This window comes from Desarmillaria tabescens, assembly GCF_030435595.1.
Source record: "Desarmillaria tabescens strain CCBAS 213 chromosome Unknown EV420scaffold_40, whole genome shotgun sequence".
Classification (NCBI taxonomy): Eukaryota; Fungi; Basidiomycota; class Agaricomycetes; order Agaricales; family Physalacriaceae; genus Desarmillaria; species Desarmillaria tabescens.
The window spans coordinates 21,888-42,102 of NW_026848339.1; the positions used below are offsets into that span (position 1 = coordinate 21,888).

Here is a 20,215-nt window from a genome sequence, read left to right on the forward strand (position 1 = left end):
GGTGAGTAACAGTTTTCCCATTTACTTTGCAGTCTAACAGGACTGTCCCTCGGCCTAGTGCTCGAACGGATGCATTTCCGATGCCTGCAATGGATGTGGCCTCAAGTGGTTTGAAGTCTACGAAGGTTTCTCGGCGATTGGAGATATGCGAGGTTGTTCCGGAGTCAGATAGCCAACTGTAAGTGGAAAAATGCGAGTCAAATTGGGGTTTAGACTCCACATGGTAAGCTGCTTCGATGACATCGTCCTTCACGTTTCCTGAATCCTTTGCCTGATTAGATCTTTCCCTCTTCTTTCCCTGCTTCCTGCCTGGGCCTTTCCCTTCTTGACCACCACCCTTGGACCAACACTGTGCTGACATGTGGCCTCGCTTGTGGCAGTTCCAACACTCAACATCATCAGAGACCTTCCCTGATGTGGAGTTCCCTCGACTGTTTCCACTGCCAGTCTTTCCATTACTGCGCCCGTACATGGCGGCTTCACTCCCTCCGGATTTCTCAATCCATCGACGGTTCTCTTCAAGGATGATGGCGATGAACTCATGCGATGTGACTGTTGGGTTGTTCCCAGTGGATCCTAGGTACGCCGATGTAAACTGGTCCCAGGATTCTGGTAGTGACGATACGAGCAGCATCAGGAAGTCTTCATCGGTGACGGTACTCCCCAACATGCCAAGCTCTTCCTGGATTCGGCGCATTTCTGTGGTGTGCTCTATGATGTCTGTTGACTCGTCAGCAATGGTGCGGTAAAGTCGGCGGCGGTGCGCTAGTATTCCCAATTTCCCTCTAGCTTCCTTTACTAATTTAAGCTGCATCCACATCTCAGCCGACGTCTTTGCTCCTGCGATGTGTATCATCTGCGAGTCGCTCAGCATTGAAGAGGCTGGCTGTGGGCACCTGTGGAATAGTGAGCGGGCTAAAAGGCGAACCTCAAAAACCCACACACACACTCACACAACTACACAAACTACAATCACCCTCATAAGTTCTAGGGGGAGTGATTATTTCTAATGCGATCCAACTATACTTCAATATCTCGAAGAGTTTCTCTTATTCTCAGCGCTCTTAGCGAAGCTAAGCTTTCTCTAATGAATTCCTAAGTCTAGGAACTTTTTACAGGAAGGTCGTTCACTGGCGCGACGCAACCTTCAAGGCAGATTTGAGTTATAATACACAAGGGACACTGATCCCAACAGAAACAGAGGCAATACATGCCGAAACTTTAGTGAGCTCGCTAAAAGAACACCACAGGCAAGCACTGACTTAGCCCGCTCGCTACACAACTGTATGTAGGGGTTCTCCAACTAACTCCAGCAGGTTATCTTGACTCAAGAACACTTCAGAAGCGCTCGGAAAACAGATTCAGAAACGGAACTTCGAACAGAACTGACACGGAACAGACTGAAACAGAACAGAACAGAACAGAACAGAACAGGACAGATCTCAGATTTCCACTTCAACACATTCTCCGAACAGACTTATCACACTTAACAGAACAGAAACAGCGTCACTGATTCGTATTCACTCTGACTAAGTTCTCAAAAGTCTTATCAAAAGGGTATCTCGTATTTCTCTGAGTGAGCTCGCTAATTCTATGCACAGCTCGAAGTCACAAACTGATCCTTTGTTACAGTACCGCCTTCAATGCGTGCACGGGAACTCAGGGGCTCGAAACTTGGCCTCTACCTACTGTAACCAGCCTACTTATACTACAGGGGAATTAGAATTACAAACGTCGCACAGTACCCAGACTCCTACATGCGTAGCACGTTGCCACCACCGCCTTACGGAGCATCCGAGTCGGACTTCCCAGTTTTAGTCTCATTTCTATAGTGAGCTCGCTAAACGCATGCCAAGAGGTGCTCTCCCGACACCCACGGGCTTGTTCTCTAGCGACCAACAGGTCTAGGCGCACAGAACTATCAGTTCTGGCGTATGTCGTTCAGGACTTCTTTCTTGGATTCACAGAGGCTTCTCGTAGACATGGCAACAAGTGAGTCTTCGAACAATGGGACTCAGAACAATGGAACGCGGGCTCGCAGACTTCGGCCGAAGCCCATTGCCCAAGCTCATGCCGGTGATATCTGTCAGCTCGCTTAAGGATTTCCCTGGATTTTCAGGTATGGCGCGTCACAGTTAGCGAGCGCGCTAAGTGTTCTCAGTGTCAGTGCAATCTTCAAGGTTTTATCTAGCTCCCGCGAGTGTGCTTGTAAGTTAGAGCCTAAGGCATTGGGTATAGGGTTTGGCCTTCTCGTCACACATGCCCGTCAGGTACAGTGCTGTGACTAAGTCCTGTTTAGAATCCCGTTGCTTCTTATGCCATAAGTTATATTCCATGTCATTGCACCGCGTAGCATTAGTGTCGACGCGTAGTTTTAGTCCGCTCGCTCACTATCTCTCAGTATGCATGTAAAACACTCTAGATTGCAAAATTACACGTGTAAATAGGCTGCAGTCGCAACAGCGTGAGCTCGATTTGGGTCTGCGCTCGTCCATCTCCCTCTTCCCACTTCGTGATCTTCTCCGATTCTTCAGCTGTCGGTGCTTTGGCATCTGCCGGAATTGGTTTCTTTGATGTCCCATCAGCATACTTCAACAGGGCTCGTTCTCGCAGGATCGCAGTGACGCGACGCTTCCACGGAACCCAGTTATGCTCCTGGAGTAGCTCGATGCGGAATAATGATGAGGGTGTGGTGTCGGACATGATGTATGGGGATGGATTGTAATTTAGTGAGGTAATTGATTACGGTGAGTCTTCTGTAGTTTAGTTAGGACCGGGGCCCATAACCTGTTGTAAAATAGAGTGTAATGAAGGTGGTAAGCGCAGTGGTAAACTGAGAGACTCAACCGTTTGAGAGAGATTGTGTTAGGAAGTAGTTAAAGCAATGTGTATTGGGGACTGAGATCCCCGGTATATATACTACAAGGTAAGTACTTCCAGAACATACTACTACCTACCAGTGTCCATGTCTGACTCATTGCTGAGTGAGCAGACGAACGAACGACTCGAGGAGAAGGGACGCGAAGATTCTCGCGTGGCTTCAACTATAGTCCGATTGCCGGATTGCCGGATGCGGCTGGCGCATCTTCGACACTCACAGGTCGGCTTTTATCAATATTCTTGAAGTTTTCACCAGAAATTTACAATCTTACTTTGAGTAGCTCCCACAACGCGTCCTAACCACTATTCTCAATATTTTTCCTCTTCGGAAAGATGTGTCTGTGCTTCCCACTATTCATGCCCGTGGCAGAAGGACGATGCAGGTAAAGCCCTGAAATTTCTTCCATCATTCAACTCAACATAACCGCTTAGTGTCTTCGTATGACCGTTACGATACTCAATATAATCGATACAGCCAATGTCTTCATCAGACGCATACACGGGCGACTTCTCCTGGAATTATCCCAGACGCAGCCATTGAGTCTGGGAATTTGCTTCAACCTAGTAACACCTTTCTACCCGTCGACCACCCCGCAACACGCGAGAGGCTAGACGGAAACATTCCTATCTGGTCACCGACCACTTTCTCTTACTATCCAGTTGATTACAACCATTATCGACTACCTTCAACCATAGTACCGTATTACATGCTACCAGCCAGCGTCATTTTCACCGGATCGAACATGTTTGCAAGAAGCGTCCCGATCTTGTATCAGTCGCCAGATACCCATCAGTCTTCAAGCACTTCTAGCAGGGCATCGAGGCAAGATCTCCTTGTCAATGGCATGACGGTGAACCCAGATGCTGTTGGTCACAAGAGCTCTATGCGTCCTAGTATGGCGGGCTCATTATCGGATATACCTCGTTCCCCCCGTCTGGACAGTGCCCTGGAAAATCACACAATGAACATGTCGTATCATTGCTATGACCCTCCAAACGAACATGCGGCACCTGCCAATTGGATGCGATTTGAGCTGGGAAATGACGTGACCTTGAGTACTAACGATATGGTATGTTACCTTTTGCCATCCTCTGAGCCTGCAGCACCTTGACTTTGGACTAGGGTGATAAGCAACGTGCTATGTTATCACAGTTAGAAGAACTTTCCAGAGAAAGACGACCACTAGAGGAGCTCGAGATGCAAGTGCGACGGCAGTTGGGGATGAGCGAAGATGCTGACTCAACCGAGGTTCTCCGAGTCCTTAGGACCAGGTACGAGGTGACGCACAACGGTGATCATCGCTTCTTGGAGGTGTTAAAAAACCTCAACAAGCTCTATCATCTTCGCCTTAATACCAGTCGCGTTCAGTCGAAGCTCATTAAAAATTTCAAACTAGAAAGATATCCTCTTCCATCAGGCGTAAGTGAGTGTCCTTTAGCGATAGGCCTTTGTACTGACTAGTAGTGTTTTAGCCCCCACACCGTGTCGATGCTTCTCGATTTTGGGCTGTGCTCATTGGCATTGACGATTATGCGTCCTACCCGCTGCATGGTTGCGTATCAGATGCTAAATCAATGGGGAAGTATTTGATCGACGACCTCGGTGTGCCTAAGGGTCGCATCCAAGTCCTTCTCGGGTCGAAGAAGGAAGTTTCCCTTGATCCCACAAAGAATCCTTCCCGCGCCAGCATCATTCGCACACTTCTCAGTGTCATTGGCAATCCCCATATCAAGTACGGCGATAATATCATCATCTACTATGCCGGACATGGTTCTCGCTATTCATTTTCGGAGGAAGATGACGAGCAAGCAGAAATGGGATTCGTCGAAGCACTGTGTCCCATCGATCGTGGTACCGCTGACTCCAACGGTATTCCCGTCCCTGACATTAGTGACCGGGAATTTAATACCATCCTAACCCTGATCGCCCGAGCCAAGGGACGCCGAATCACAGTCATTCTCGACTGTTGCCACTCTGGTGGTGTCACTCGAGATTTACCTCCGCCAGAAGCGCGCACTGCTCCTCCACTGGACCAGACTCCACTTCAGGCTATGCTCCTCGCCGGGCACGAATATTTGAAGCGTTATCCTGGCTATCGCTCCATTTTAAAGGATGACTGGTACCCGGATATGAACTCTTTCGTTGTGTTGGCTGCATGTGAGGATTACCAGGTTGCGAAGGCGAAGAAGGTGGAAGGAGGGTACATTGGTCTGTTCACGGACTCGCTTTTGCGTACTCTCCGGTCCGGATACTTGAAGAAAGACACCACGTACGCCAACCTTGTTCATGCTTTGGACAAATGGGTTCATCAGACGCCGCATGCTATTGGAAACCGCAAGGACATGCGTATCTGGTATCAGGATTAAATATGAGGGGATTATGGGTTGGTTTTTTTTTTTCACGTTTCGGTTTAGATGACTAGGAATTTCGCTGTTATATATTAGTTTATGTATCGCTTTCTGTACTGATAGGACCCACATTTTAATGACAATATTTATATCGCCATTTTTAAGGTTCGCGCTGTTCTGTCGAGTATCACAGCCTCTATGTCCGACGTTCTTCAACTCCCGATGGTCGGTTCTGGGCAGGGACGGAGCATATTTTCTTCTACATATACCCCATTATCGGCCGTACATGAAGTTACACCACGTCAACAGGAAGGTATGGCGGTAGTTTTTTGGCCAAGGTACTGTACCATCCGGAATTGGAGAATCGAACCCTACGATGCATATCCGGACGATGTAAGGCCTCACTGTGCACACAAAGTCATCCCTTGAGGCACAAAAGAGGAAATGCGATGCTTCCGGTTTCGATAGTGTTACAGCAGATGCGTAGATTTTCTCCCTGAGCTTTTCTCTCCGACGTGAAAAAAGCCAAGCGCGATAGAACAGTCGACGAAATCACCGGTTAAAGGCCGCATGAGATAGCGGAGGGAGACTCTTCCAGGAAAGATGAACAAGCCAAAAATCGACGGCGAAATGAAAATTGCATTTTGGTTATAATCCAAAAATCCAAATCTGCGGAATCGAACCCCATCACAAAGCAACGACTCCTCCTGGCAAGCGACCAGATCATACACGCTGATGATTATCCTGTCAGAGTGAATGAACGCAACGAAGGATGGGCCGCCGGGCCGATCCTCCCATCCCAGGCTAGGGTCGGTTGGATTCAAGGTTGCAAAGATCTCAAGGTTGCAAGAATCTCACGATGCAAACCTAGAATCAAATAAAGCTACGTGTAGGAAGGCAGGTGTCGATCTGTACTGATGGTGGATCCTCAGCAATATAGCACGAAGATGGACGATGAAGTACTTACGTTCAGATTCATTTCCCTCGTTCTCCCACCAGTGATTGATGCGTGCTTTCGCCCGATACGCCCGATTGTTCAATTTCTTCGGACTGACCAGTCCGACCAGAAATACAATACGAATTCTTCGCTGCATGATTCAGAGTCAAGAACATCCGTGCTGGTGATCCTCGTATCAGGGAGAATACGACGAAGGATGGGTACTATCATGTACCATCATAATCCACTGCAGCATCCGGAGCATCAGCATGCCCTCATACAGGGAGGGTGGTCTGTGCTTTCGAGTGGAAAATGTCGACGGTCCCGGAAGAAGGAACCAGATATAGCGTAACGGATAAGTATTGTCACTGCAAGGGGGGTTCGATTCCCCGGATCTGGATGATATAATATCGTGTTAATTTCTTTTATTCGTTGCCCCAGATGGACTGGCTATTGGGTGTCCTTGACGTCGAGAAAAACACAGGCTATGTCTGGTCCATAAAGATCTCTGATCCTGAACGCAGCCTGCAAGGGGAGACGTGGGGCTGATGGAGGATGAGTAAAGCTGCATGAAGTGACAGTGTACTGCTTAGTATAGCGCGTAGGTGGACGACGAGGAACTTACAGTAAGGTTTATTTCCTCCAGCATAGAACTCGTGCATTCGTCGGATACGCCCAATTGTTCAGTTGGATTTGCAAACCCGACCTATTCCAAATCACACGGATGCCACGCAAATCAATCTCCCAACCGCACTGGGTAGCCTTTCTTCGCAAAACTCCACACCACGTCGTCGGTCGGGGCATCCTCGGCTAAAGGTCGACGATGGTAGCCATTGCGCTCTTTGCAGGGACGAGAACACAAGATTCCTTCCCCTATGGAGAGGATGTGCGTGGTATGGGCGCGAAGGCGACAATAGGCTTCTACTTCCTGCGACACAGATATGTTGAGGAGAGTGAGCAGGTCGGACAATGAGCTGTATTCGTCGCTGAGGGGCGCTACTTGAGCGATGGCAGGGTGCCGCCGACTACTCGTCGGGAGCGATGGAAGCGGCAGGCGGCGATCAATGGACTTATCCCCCTCGATGCCCTGCGTCCTTCACAAGAGATTGTTCAACTGACGCGTGAGGTGGCAAAGACTGTGCAGTTGGTGGTTTTGTGTCGACAAGGGTGATACCACTGTATTTGCGTTCAAGGTAGAAAAAGCTGCATATAGGATGGTAGTTAATACCTGATATATAGGACAGCGAGGTGCTTACAGTCAGGTTATTGCCCCCGGTGCCGAATCATTCTGCAACCACCACTTGAGACACCTCCGCCCCTGCTTATTAACGACCTCTTCCCAATATGCCAGATTCTTAAGTTTCTTCATCGGATCCGCCGGCTCAACCTTTTCCAGATCGGCCAGCACACCACGAACATTGTCCAAGTCCACCTCTGAGCGCACGGGGCAGTCCTCCTTGTCGGAAAAACAGCGTTCAAGCTGTAGAGGTCTCCACAAGATGACGTTCTCGTTGTATGCGCTGTGTTCATCACTAAAATAGCCTGGGTCGAAGATTTTCGCGATGAGTGTAACTTGAACGAACACGCGCAATCCATGCGACTATTGAGAAATGGCAGGGGATGTACCACCCGTTAGAAGAAAGTCGATGAGAAGGGTACGCGGCAGTCAATCAGGGATGTCTTGAGGCGATCTTCGAACTTTATGAGACGTGGTGCACTGTCCCGGTGTCAGAAGTCCTTTTTTTGGTGACCGGGGGTGGTTCGCGCGCGTGAGGATGGAGGCAGCGGAAAAGTAGAACAGCGCCAATTACTACGGGTGATAGAGGGCTAGGGATAGATGATCAATATAGTGAAGCAGTGGATGATAAGGTACTTACGTCGTTTATCGGCCTCAGTGTAAGATCTCGTTTTCCAACCGTGCTCAAGTACTGTCGCCGGCGCTTGTCAACGACCCTGGTTTGGTACGCCCGATTTTTTAAACTCTTCGTCGGGCGGCAGCCAATAGTTGTCTTGAGGCGATCTCCGAATAGGATGAGATGTGGCACATCGTCCTGGTATCGAGCGTCCTTGTTTTCGGTGACTGGCGACGATTCACTAGGATGAAGAGACACCTGTAAAGTAGGCACTCGATGGACCGTCAGTCCGTTTTGGAACGAAGCCAGTTATAACAGTTGTGGAGGCGGGGCAGGCGAGCGGCCCATCGTGCCGTCTTCAGTGCTCGATGTTGTCTTCAAGACAGCGGCGATTAGGTCTCGGCGGTATCGGGACGCTAGACCGGTATCGTGGGAACAAACTCCGGCTTTCTCCCTCACCTCGACCGCGTCGTACTCAGCTTGCCAGAATCGCGTCGAAACGATGCCGGATCTTCTAAGTATCTTCAGACTATGATTCTCTAATCCAATATGGGCAAAAGTCACGTCACCGGCTGAAGAGGGTCTCGTTTGACTGACTTTGGGTGTTCCGTTTGGTCCTTGGTGAGCACGTCACGTTGTTGTAGTCTTATCCTCGTGTTCATATGCTCCAGCTTCTATTCTGTATCTTCCTCCATCATCTACGATGAACCCCAGTGAAAATTCCGTCGAGCCGGTTTGAGCCAAATCAAGCTGCAAAGATTATCATGTAGCGTAGTCGAGCCGGATCAAGCGGCGTCGTACAAGAAAGCTTCGGACTATAAACCTTCTCCTCTTTCCATCAGCATATCCAAGAATACCAGGGCAGAATCTCTCTGAACCTAACGGTTAACTAAAATGCGCCGAATTTTGCGAGCGCAAATTGGCACAACTTCAAGTCAACGGTTCCGACCACGTGGATGTCATCCAGTGACGCGATTAACGCTTCTTCCCCTTCTGCCACCATCCACGTCGCGTTCTGGCCTATTCGCTGTCCTCATTGTCGCCCTACACCCAGATCCTGTATTATCGCAGGACATGGGTTCGTACTTGCTCTCGTAGCCTCCTACTGTTGGTCTCTTACCGGCAAGCTGATGCGAAGACTTGCAAATATGAGGCTACAGATTGAAAATGCCGCATAAAGTGGATATATGCGCCATGTTTGGACACCTTTAGCAGCAATACGTCTTTGGAAATCCCGTTTGAGCAGAAAGATATCTGGATCTCTGAGGTACGTCTCATTGCGCTCTTGAATGTTTTTCTCTTGATACTTAGAATGTGTACAGTTGCTCCATATGCCGTCTAGGCATAGCTTCGGGTGTGGTGATGGTACGTTCTGTTCTATATGTGTGTATTCCTGGACTCACTAATCTAATCTTATACAGGTCGTGTTTGCCATCGTTCCCGCTGGCTTTTATTTCGTGAGTAGTCCTGGAATCGTCTTTACCGTCATTGTGTACTGATATAACATTTTCTAGGGCTATCTATTTCGGTACATCTATCTTGACGTCGGGAAACACGGTTGAGGTATCCGAGCGGGACAGAGCCAGCCGTGGACGGAATGGGAAGGATGCTACTACTTAGCATAGTACGTGCTAGTAGCAATCTGATTCTATGCATATTAATAGCAATAAAATCGAGCCCCAAAAAGCCTAATGGAACCCTATGACACCGACACACTGAGCTCGAAATGGCTCGATTTGAGCTGGAAAATGGTTCACATTTCGAAGCCACAACGAGCGGAATGGAGCCCCATCGACCATTTCCCTGGGCTTGATTTGGCTCAGTGTGGCTCGACCGACTTTTCACTGGGGATGAACCACGACACTAATTCTCCGCTGCATGGTTCCGACTTCCGGACGGCCAAAGGATATTTTATGTAATTGTTGAACAAGGGTAGTATATAAGAAGGCGGAGATCTCAACATTTCGCTTACTACTTGCTTCCATATCACATTACATCTTTTTCACTTCCGGTGAGTGTACATTCCCCCTTAGTATAGATAAACCCTGCTGAACCTCCCCCCGGGTCGGCCATGTCCTACAGGATCGGCGGCTACTATATGTCCTTCTCCACCCTTCCCAAAGTGATGGACGCCTACAAAATGACCAACCCCCTGAACTACGACGACACCATGATCGAACTAGCCATAAACTACTGGCTTTGCCACATGGAGAAGAAGAACGTCTTAGCTGCGTACATCCACTGGGAGAACGACGGGCCTGGGATGATGTTTGTGTCGAGCTTCAAGGTACGTGGCCACTAACCGTGACATCATATTAAATTAATTTTTGAACATGCGGTATATCCCCTACGGCATGCCGGATCCCGGAGACCTAGAAGAAAGCGAGCGAGATTGGGCTATCGCGAAAGACTGGTTGATGACCGGCACCGGCATCAATGCTGAGGAGCTGAAGTGGATCACTTTGCTGGATAACCGGAGGATTACGATTGGGGGGATTGAACCGCCGAAGAAGATTATCAGGAGATTGAACAAGCCCCCATCTGAGATTTTGGCTGAGATCTGAGTGAGTGTGTGAGGGCGGAAGGAAGGAGTTGGAAGTTATGCGACCTGCGTACTAATGCGTATTCCTCTCTTCATAATAGATTCCCATTTCGTTAGAAACTTGAACATTGCTTGAGCGCAAACTTCGTACATAATACATCCACTGGCTGTACTTGAGCCCAGGACGATGCGATGCTCAACTCTGTACGCATGTTCGGACCCAACAGTCAAGGCCTCGCGAAGTCTTGATTCTTGAAGAACCTTGCGAGGTCACAGTATCAAAATCCCCCAAGATATTCACTAGCGTCGAGGCGACCCCGGCTTCGTACAGATATGAAGCCACTGAGGAATTAGAGAGCGGGAGGGAAAGTGGCGCTGAAGGATTGGAAACTTTCTTTCTGCGGTCACTAAGGATGCATTATCCTCATGCTGGTGCAACGGATGTTGCTTCTAATACTACGGATTTGGTACCGTATCGTGGTTCGATTCCCGGTCCCGGTCATACGGCGTGCGAAAGTATTTTGCTCCTAGTACCAACGAGGAGAGCTTACTGAATTTACCTCAGTGCATTCCAGACAGAAGAAACGACTCAGAACTCGCAAGCTCAAATGCACGATAACCCCCGAGTTTGATTACGCGGGAAGGGAGTGAGAACCGTTTTCTCGCAATCGCAATCGTCAATCTCATGGTGCAACGGCCGACACTGGTACTGTTAAGGTTCGATTCCCCGACCCAGATCATGAGAGGGATATATGGAAGATCGATCCCGAAGAAGAATTTTGCCTCCTGTCGAGGGCTTCCCTATGTCTTTCACCGTGATGTTTGCGTGGCGTCCTACGATCGCGAGTCAGGATACGAGAAGAGGAAGGAGCCAAGGCAGAACTGAATGGATATCGAGTATACTTCCATGAAAGCGGCTGTTGGATGCACATTGCAAGGAGCCCTGCATTTCTGCACCAGAAAGAATCTTCTAACTCAGAAATGAAATTCGGTAGAGGGTGTACAAAAAACGTCACAGGAATCTCTCGTCCATCCGGAATTAGGGAATCGAACCCCGCGAAGCAGCACCGACATCATCCGTTACACCATATTTGGGCGCTATAACTGGCGCCTGGTCCCGAGAACATGTTGATTGCTCTCCATGGCCGACTCGAATCCGGCAGAACGTGATAGTGGTATACCATTGGACAAAGGGTTGTTTTCTATATCGTGTTAGATTAGGTTCGAGGAGGCGAAAAAGACCATCTCGGAAATTTATGATGGTGCATGAAGGTAATAGTATAAAGTATGCTGGTAGTATACACTCAGTACAGCAAGAAGAAGGACGACGAGGTACTCACAGCCAAGTTGCCCCCAGCGTATGGTTTCTTTCTAAACAACGAAACACAGCAACTGGTTAATTCTTTTTCCCGCAGCGGTTGTTGCCTGCCTATGAATTCAAAACCCAGAGGACAATAGAATGATACGTGTCTGCTGAGTCGGAATACACCCAGCGGCGAGGAAAAGACATCTAAAAAAGGTAGGTGAGATTCGCACATTCAGACCTGGGGAATCGAACCGGCACCGCGGAACAGCGACCCATCCTGTTATGCCATATCCGGATGATTTTGGGCCCTTGTTGCGTGTTAAAAGTCGTTCACTCAAGGCAAAGCGCCTCCTTTAGCGAACGCGTCAAATTTCCCTGAGGATCTTCCTTGCAACGTGAAACTTTCGACTCGAGAACGCGATAGAACCGGCACACCCTTTGTATAGCGCACAATGAGGACCATTCCAAGATAAACACGATCAAAGGTTGGTCACTGCGCTCCCTTCCGCTGTTGCGCTCGGGGTAGACTGGAGAACGCCGAAGAAATGATGAAACCGCCGGTTGAATAGAGCGACGAGCGGGGAGGACTCTTCTAGGAAAGATGAACAATTTAGAACCCGATGGCGAGTAAAAGTAAAAGTTCTGAATTAGTACCGTCCTATCCAGATCTGGGGAATCGAACCCCAGCACAAAGTAGCGACTTTGTCCACTAGGCCTTGTCTGGGTCTTAGAAATCCACAAGCGAAGAACTATGACACGGATTCTTCGCTACATGGTACTGAACGCCAAAGATACGTGGACCAGTCACGATGAAGGGTATGACCGTTGACGGGGTGGATTGGATTCGAGGATATGGTAGAATATGATAGTGCGCGCCGGCGGTATGGCCCAGGATCAATAAACCTTGGTGCAGGAAGGTAGATGTAGATGTACTTATGCTGATGGTAGATATTCAGTGTAACATGGAGGTGGACCACGAGATACTTACAGTCATTGCTCCAGCATTGGACGTTGTAAAGCGAAATGTTATTTCAATTCCATTGTTCTGTAGGGGGGAAGGTTTTTCCCACTGTTTTGCAGACGGACTTTTCAGGACTGACAAAGGCTTCGCTAAAACAAAACCTTTGAAGGTTTCGTTTTATACGATCAAAAATGACCCGGCCTCTGCTGTGCATTGACGGCGGTACAAGTTACACCATGGCATCATCTGCTACGCCATATCCGGATGATTTAAGGCCTCCTTGTGCGCATAAAGTCGTCCTTTGAGGCACAAAAGAGGAAATGTGATGTTTTCGGTCTCAAAACTGCTGCAGCAGACGTAGAGAATTTTCTCCCTGGGCTTTCCTCCCGACGCGAAGAAAGCCAAGTGCGCTAGAGTCGTACGCCCCTCGTTCCCTTGTAGATCCATGCCTGGCACGCCGATGATCATCGTTAATAGGACGAAGGGTTGGTTGCTGCATTGCTTCTCACATCGTGCGTCATGGTAGATTACGCTTGAGGATGCCGACAAGTCGACAAAATCACCGGTTAAAGGCCGCATGAGAAAGCGGAGGGGACTCTTCCAGGAAAGATAAGCAAATCAGAATCAATGGCGGGTAAAAGAATTCTATTTTGGTTATCATAATCCAAATCTGCGGAATCGGACCCCATCATGGCCATATCTGGACAAGTTTGACGTCTCCTTCTGAGCAAGAAACACAACACCAATTGTTTGCTTCGAACATGAGAGACATACCCTGATGATCCTCGTGTTAGAGTGAATGAATGCAACGAAGGATGGGCCGCCGGGCCGCTCCAGGCCAGGGTCGATTGGATCCAAGGTTACGCAATCTCGCGATGCGAACCTAGGATCAACAAAGCTGCATGCAGAAGGCAGGCGTCGATCGATGCTGATGGTAGATCCTCAGCAATATAACACAGAGGTAAATGATGATGTACTCACGTTCAGATCCATTTCTCTTAGCGTTAAACCTCGTTCTCCCGAACTTTTCCAAATCGACTATAGGGCTTCGCACCGTCACCGTATAGTACGGTTGTACGGGTGCCGTCATACGGGTACCGTATCCGTTCCGTCTGGCAAAAGACTTTGCCCAGACACGGACGGTATACGGATATCCCGTCGCCCGTTAACAACCGTATAAAGACGGCCGTTATACGGCGCTCGACGGCCGTGTGGGTTGTCTAAATATAACCCTCATCAGAGCACGCTATACGTGTGTTTACCATGTGCTCAATATCGTACCACGATGCGCTAGCACTGCGATCTCTTCAACGCTACAGCTAGCTCTTATTTCGCTCGCTCACATGAAGCTCTATTTCTTATGGCAGGCATAAATACTTGCTCTTCCCTACTTCTGCTGCCTCTGCCCTACTCCTGTTCATCCCTTTACTACCCGCTCATGTTTCGAAATACATTGCCCACGGGTGGCCGGTGCACCTGTCAAATATGGCGAGTAATACATTTTCCCACTACCTTACGGCCGTATTGACGACGGCACGGCCGTCTATATACCCGTACCGTACCGTCAGCCTAGTTCTGAGAGCCTTGACGGTACGGTATACGGACCAGCCGTCGCCCGTCACTGTACCGTGGCTATACGGCCGTATACCGTATACGGTACGGTGCGAAGCCCTAATCGACTAGCACTCCACGAACGTCGTCGAACTCCGCACCGGATGGTCCTTCTTCTCGCAAAACTCCATGTGGCGTCGGGCCTCTGCAAAGTGGTGTTCCTCGGCTGAGAATCCATGGGATTGCGAATGCATCCGGATTGAGCCTGGTATCATGACGATGGCAAAATCATGCGCGTCGCCCTCTTTGCAGGGATGAGATCACAAATTTGGGATGCCTTCCCGTTCATATGCCCCAAGAAGAGGACATGTACGGTCCTGTTTCCTCGTGCAGGTGTGGGTATACGTGGCGCGTTGATGGCTTGAACGCGACGATAAGCTTCGACTTCTTGCGAAGATATGTTGAGGAGAGCAAATGGGTCGGCGAACGAGCTGTATTCGTCGTTGAAATCCACTAGATTGAAAATTTTTGCAACGAGTGTAACTTGAGATGGAGCGAATACGCGCATTCCATCTTACCATTCAGAGATGACAGGGAACGTACCACCCATTTGGAAGAAATCGATGAGAAGGGGACGCGATGGTCAATCCGGGATGCCGTGAGGCGATCTTCGAGCTTTATGAGACGTGAGTGCACCGTCCTGTTATCAAGGGTTCCTTGTTCTCAGTGACTGGGGGTGGTTCGTGAGGGTGGAAGCAGCAGTAGAGGAGATGCTACAGAGCCCGCCGGTCTTTTTTGGAACAATTCCAGTTACTACTGATGACAGATGATCACCATAGTGAAATAGTAGATGATAAGGTAAATACAATCGGGTTTATTGCCTCCAGCGTAAGATCTCATTCAGAGTTCTTCAACCAGCGTTCAAGGTACTCCTGCTGGTGCTTTTTAGCGACCCGTGCCCGGTACGCCCAGGTTCTGAGCTTCTCAGGGCTCGACCTCTCCCAAATCGATCAACACACCACGAACGTCGTCCAAGTACATCTCCAAATGTGCCGGGCAGCCCTGCTTCTCGCAAAATTCCATGCAGCGTCGAGGCCTCCGCAAGGTGACGTTCCTGGGCTGCGAAAGCGACCAGATTCAAGTGGGCACCTTGTCGATGAATGGCTAATTGGTGTGCGTCGTCCTCTTCGCAGGGATGAAACTACGGAATTCCTTCTCGCCGACGAGTTCTATCAAGAGGATGCGCACGGTCTTGTTTCCTTGCGAGGGTATGGTCATCGTGGAAGTGCGGCACGTTGGTGCCTTGAAGGCGACGGTAGGCTTCAACGTCGTGCGACACGGATATGTTGAGGAGAATGAAAGCGTCGGTGAACGAGCTATATCTACACGATGAGTGTGTCTTGAGAGATGGCTGAGATGTGCACGGTCCGTGCGCGTATGACCTTCCGCGTGCTACAGATGCCGTTCGTCGAGAGACAGCGAAGTGGAGCAGGTGGCAGTTAATGGATAACTTGAGGCGACGTTGACTAGACGTTGTTCACCGTCCTGGTATCGAGGTTTCTTGTTTTCGGTCGCCAGAGGTGGTTCGTTACGGTGGAAGTTGGAAAGAGGCGCTAAAGTAGAGGCCCAAACATCCGCCAATTCATTCTGAAACTAGACAGATTACCTGCAGCTGTGTAGGCGCATCGGGTGAGCGAACCATCGTTTCTCGCAGTCGCCGTCTTCAGTACTCGACATTGTATTCAAGAGAGGGATGATAGTACGGACGACGGACCGGTGTCGTGGGAATAATACCGGCATTATCCTTGTCTCTCACCTCCACTGCGTCGTACCAGGGTCGCGTCGAACTATGCTCAGTGTCTACAGTACTACGTTTTTCTGTACCAAGGCGAGCAAGAGTTGTGCCCCAAGTTGAGGAGGATCTTGTTTTGTCTGCCGGTCATTCGCAAGCAATGGACTCGTAACCGTCTCTCTGGACACCTGCCGTTGCAAGCAGGAAAGTGTGGTCACAGAGAAAGAGAGAAAGAGAGAGACGGTCGCCAGTGTACGCAAGCAAGGTGTCCTGCTCTGCTATGTTCAAGTCAGCGGCAGAAGACGGCCCGGGTGCCACGTCTCCTACCCAGCAACTCGAACCGTAACACGAACACGAACATCATCATTGCCCTGCAGAGCCTGTCTGAAACTATCAACTCTTCAACAGCGGGTGTTAACGTTGACTCTGTAAGATCCTACACTATGAACTCATGTCCCTAGCTAACCTTCAGCCGCCTGTGTAGATGGCACCTGGTTTGGATTCGAAGTTCCCCCAGGAAATCGTCGACGCTATCATCGACATTGTGAAAGATGCATCCACTTCAGATGCAGAAGCAACTAAAAATCTTTCATTCTGCTCTTTGGTTTCACGGACATTCCTTCCTCGAACTCGATGGCATATGTTTAGAGACATTGCACTGGTCGATGCCGAGAAGATAAAACTTTATCATGAGATGTGTCTTGCGTCTCCCATTATCCCAGCTGCAGCCCGGTCTGTCTCCCTCCAAATCGGCATCGTATCTGCAGTCGAAAATTGCCTGTTGGCATCTGTCCTGCGACTCACTGCCAATATCAACACCATTCGGTTTTCTGATATTTCATGGGATAACCTGCCCCAGGAGGTGCTCGACGTACTCTGCTCCTATCCTCTCACCAAAATATTGCTCAACAACGTCGTTATCCCTTCGATCCCTTCCTTCTCTTTTTTTCGCCGTTGCACCACTCGTGTGCTTGTTGATCTCCATATCTCTGGCATGCTCCGCATCGGAAATACCGCAGAAGAACAGGCAGTAAATGTAGCATCTAACGACAAACCTGTAGCAATTCGGTCTTTGAGCCTATGGTGCCCAGGTACTGCACGAAGAGCGATTCGTGCTATCCTTCTATCACCGTCATCCCCATTCCATCTGCGCATTCTCGCGAACGTTGTCATGGTATTCACCCTAACAGGGAAAGATGGCATCGGATCAGAAAGGGATGCCATTCTTCTACGCGACTTGATTTCATCATCGAGCTCTCAGGAGCTGAGGACCGTGAGGAGCAGCTTTGATATACGAGCACCCCCGTCTTTCATTCTCCGTTTTCCCCCTGCCACCCGCCAAGTTTCATTCACCATCGCCACTTCTCCCCTTCAAATGATCCCCTTTCGGTCGAGTGCAGTTTTACGATGGTGGATCGATAGTCTCCTGCGGTCCGAATGCTATGGCTTGGAGCAACTGACCATTTTCACTACAATGCTGCTGGGTATGTGGGTCATGGACGATGAAGCGCTAGATGCGTGGGCTCATCTCGATGATGAGCTTTCCTCGTCGAATTACTCAAAGGTGAAAGCCGTGCATATTGGTATAGAACATCGAGTACTGTTTTATAACCCCGCACACCGTGCGAATGCTGCCGATATTTTAACCAAGTGTCTGCCCAGACTAGCGAAAAAGGGAGTCCTGAAACTGGTATGTGGCCAGCTGGGACTCCATGGGCAGGCACCGTTTGAAGCACAGAACAGGGGAACTGAGTACTGATTACGGAAAGAAAAAGTGTACCTACAGTAGAGTAATATAGGCGTCTTCAAATGTGAGAAAAGTAGCCAACCTCTGTTACTTCACTCAGGTTCTGACGATGATGAACCGAGGAAAATAAGTAATGTTACATCCACTGAAGCAGGAAAATGAAAAGTGTCTCCAGGTAATTGAAGAGAGAAAGTGCCGCGGGCCGGGATCACCGCAGTGGAGGTCAACTTGAAATACGCGTAAGTAACGCGCCTTAGTCTTGCCCCTCCACTTCAGCAAAGCTGTATCTCATCAAAGAAAGATTCTAATGAGTCCATTCGATTGAGTTGGACTGCTCTGGCAGTTGTTCATTCATGTGGATCTCATAATCAATACCATCTCAAGACTCAATGCAGAAAAAGCACGCTGGCACCACAAGGCGGAAGCTAGCGGTGACTCCATCTACTTACCCAGAGCGATGTATTGCGGTATCACGTCGACATTCTCTGAGTAAATATCCACAAGATCATAATTTTCTAGTCCAAAACAAGCGGGGTTCGTGTCACTCAAGATCGTCGTCGGATATTCTTCGAAGCAGGTAAGTGTGCCGCGTCGTTCTTTTATCATTCCGACTTGTCTAGGTGTAGTGTTACATCATTGTTACGTGCAAAGTCTCCTCTCGGATTTCTTACGGCTTTGCGCAGTCCACATCTGGCTCTCACGTATCCGCATACAGCCACGAATTTATTTCAGTCATGTGTTTGAGTTCAAAGTCTTCACTGTGGCGGGTATTTTGCTGCTGCTCCAGTCTCATGTTCTCACAATATATCACGTACTGGCGGATGTCCCGACATAGTGAGTCTCTCAACGGTTCACCCTTTATCATGCTCATGGCTACGTAGAACCATGACAGGGCGAGGATAGCATGAGTTCTTGAATCAATTCTTCGTATTCACCAGTAGGTCCTCATCTGTGGGCTAAGTTCACGACGACAACAAGTGTACCTTACTTTCGGTTTTTCCGCTTTGCACATGTACCACTATTTCCTTACTTCGTCGTTGTCGGGACTTGAGTTAGGTTGCAGACTTAGCTGGTGACGAAATTTCTCTTTTCTCATATCTTTAATTAATGATGGCGCCTTGGCCTACAATTTGTCCTTCGTCTGTAGCTAGTACTCAATGTAATATTAAGCCGCACCTGCCTCTGGCTTCCGCGGTGACGGTTCCGGGTCACATATCAGTTTCAGAGCATCCTTCTTCGCTAGTCCAGGCATGCACTTGGTCAAAGTATTGACCACCTCCGCATAACGAACGGGGTCATCAAGCAGTCCTTGGTGTCCTATACCAATACACATGACCTTCACCTCGTAGCTTGGCGAGGAAAGCTCTTCGTCGAGGTGAGCCCATGCATCCAACGCTTCATCGTCAATAATCCACACATCCAGCAACAACGAGGTCAAAACGTTCAGTTGCTCCAAGCAATAGCACTTGGATCGCAGGAGACCGTCAATCCACCATCGTAGGATCGAACTCGGCCGAAAGGCGAGTACTTGGAGAGGAGAACCAGTGATGGCGAATGAAAGTCTCTGGATGGTGGAAGGGATATGGAGCATGAACGATGGGGGTTCTTGCATGATGAAACGACTCCTCATGCTCCGACTCATGTTCGGCGATGAAATTATGTCGCGTAGAAGAATAGCATTACGGTCTGTCCCGATGTCGTATCCAATCATGGTGAATACGGTGTTCGTCAGAATGCGCAAATTGAATGGAGAAGACGGGGATAGAAGGATAGCACGAAGGGCTTTTCGTGCAGGATCTGGGCATCGAATGATCAGAGATCGAACGGCAATAGGTTTGTCGGGAGATACTCCGTCCGCTGCCTGTTCTTCTGCGGCGCTTTCGAGGCGGAGCATGCCAGAGATATGGAGATCCACTGGCACGCGAGTGGCGCAGCGGCGGAAGAAAGAGAAGAAGGGAAGGGCCGATGGGATGACGACGTTATTGAGTAATATTTTGGTGAGAGGATAAGAGCTAACGATGTCGAGTACCTCCTGGGGCAGCTTGTCCCAATGAACGTTAACGAACTGGATGGTATCAATGCTGGTGGTGAGCCGCAGGATGGATGGAATCAGTGGGCTTTGGATCGCAGGTATGTTGAGAGTCATGAAGGAGACAGACCGGGCTGCAGCTGGGATAATGGGAGATGCGAGGCATATATCATGGTAGTGCTTTATTTTCTCGGGGTTGGTCATTACGATGTCTCTAAACATGTGCAATCGAGTCCGGGGGAGGAATGCCCGTGAAACCAAAGAACAG

General features: G+C 49.2%; 8 protein-coding genes across 8 annotated transcripts; 5 read left to right on the forward strand and 3 right to left on the reverse strand.

Annotated features, from left to right (window-relative positions):
* The first annotated feature begins 2,907 nt into the window (after positions 1–2,907).
* Positions 2,908–4,224, forward strand: EV420DRAFT_831739 (uncharacterized protein). Its single transcript, XM_060483644.1, has 2 exons — positions 2,908–3,259; positions 3,313–4,224. The coding sequence occupies exons 1-2, from the start codon at positions 3,214–3,216 to the stop codon at positions 3,990–3,992; spliced, it is 726 nt and encodes a 241-aa protein (XP_060326595.1). The 5' UTR covers positions 2,908–3,213; the 3' UTR covers positions 3,993–4,224.
* A 162-nt stretch (positions 4,225–4,386) lies between these two features.
* On the forward strand, positions 4,387–4,872 carry EV420DRAFT_1216285 (peptidase C14, caspase domain-containing protein; the record flags this gene model as incomplete). Its single annotated transcript, XM_060466412.1, has 1 exon — positions 4,387–4,872. A coding segment is annotated over one exon (486 nt), but the record flags the coding sequence as incomplete, so codon positions are not given.
* Positions 4,873–6,616: 1,744 nt separating this feature from the next.
* On the reverse strand, positions 6,617–8,681 carry EV420DRAFT_1483303 (uncharacterized protein; the record flags this gene model as incomplete). Its single annotated transcript, XM_060469962.1, has 8 exons — positions 6,617–6,691; positions 6,792–6,872; positions 6,921–7,260; positions 7,286–7,369; positions 7,477–7,766; positions 8,044–8,277; positions 8,479–8,548; positions 8,617–8,681. 8 exons carry the CDS (start codon positions 8,679–8,681, stop codon positions 6,617–6,619), a joined length of 1,239 nt encoding a protein of 412 aa, XP_060326597.1.
* A 525-nt stretch (positions 8,682–9,206) lies between these two features.
* EV420DRAFT_1647165 (uncharacterized protein) lies at positions 9,207–9,581 on the forward strand (the record flags this gene model as incomplete). The annotated part of the gene is made up of 4 exons (XM_060478009.1): positions 9,207–9,286; positions 9,342–9,384; positions 9,441–9,476; positions 9,534–9,581. The coding sequence occupies 4 exons, from the start codon at positions 9,207–9,209 to the stop codon at positions 9,579–9,581; spliced, it is 207 nt and encodes a 68-aa protein (XP_060326598.1).
* A 509-nt stretch (positions 9,582–10,090) lies between these two features.
* EV420DRAFT_1483304 (uncharacterized protein) lies at positions 10,091–10,583 on the forward strand (the record flags this gene model as incomplete). The annotated part of the gene is made up of 2 exons (XM_060469963.1): positions 10,091–10,306; positions 10,407–10,583. 2 exons carry the CDS (start codon positions 10,091–10,093, stop codon positions 10,581–10,583), a joined length of 393 nt encoding a protein of 130 aa, XP_060326599.1.
* Positions 10,584–13,077: 2,494 nt separating this feature from the next.
* EV420DRAFT_1483305 (uncharacterized protein) lies at positions 13,078–13,918 on the reverse strand (the record flags this gene model as incomplete). Its single annotated transcript, XM_060469964.1, has 3 exons — positions 13,078–13,425; positions 13,603–13,769; positions 13,810–13,918. The coding sequence occupies 3 exons, from the start codon at positions 13,916–13,918 to the stop codon at positions 13,078–13,080; spliced, it is 624 nt and encodes a 207-aa protein (XP_060326600.1).
* A 2,896-nt stretch (positions 13,919–16,814) lies between these two features.
* On the forward strand, positions 16,815–18,062 carry EV420DRAFT_1565971 (uncharacterized protein). Its single transcript, XM_060474045.1, has one exon. The coding sequence runs from the start codon at positions 16,866–16,868 to the stop codon at positions 17,928–17,930; it is 1,065 nt and encodes a 354-aa protein (XP_060326601.1). The 5' UTR covers positions 16,815–16,865; the 3' UTR covers positions 17,931–18,062.
* A 924-nt stretch (positions 18,063–18,986) lies between these two features.
* Positions 18,987–20,202, reverse strand: EV420DRAFT_1565972 (uncharacterized protein). Its single transcript, XM_060474046.1, has one exon. The coding sequence runs from the start codon at positions 20,167–20,169 to the stop codon at positions 19,084–19,086; it is 1,086 nt and encodes a 361-aa protein (XP_060326602.1). The 5' UTR covers positions 20,170–20,202; the 3' UTR covers positions 18,987–19,083.
* Between the last annotated feature and the right edge of the window lie 13 nt (positions 20,203–20,215).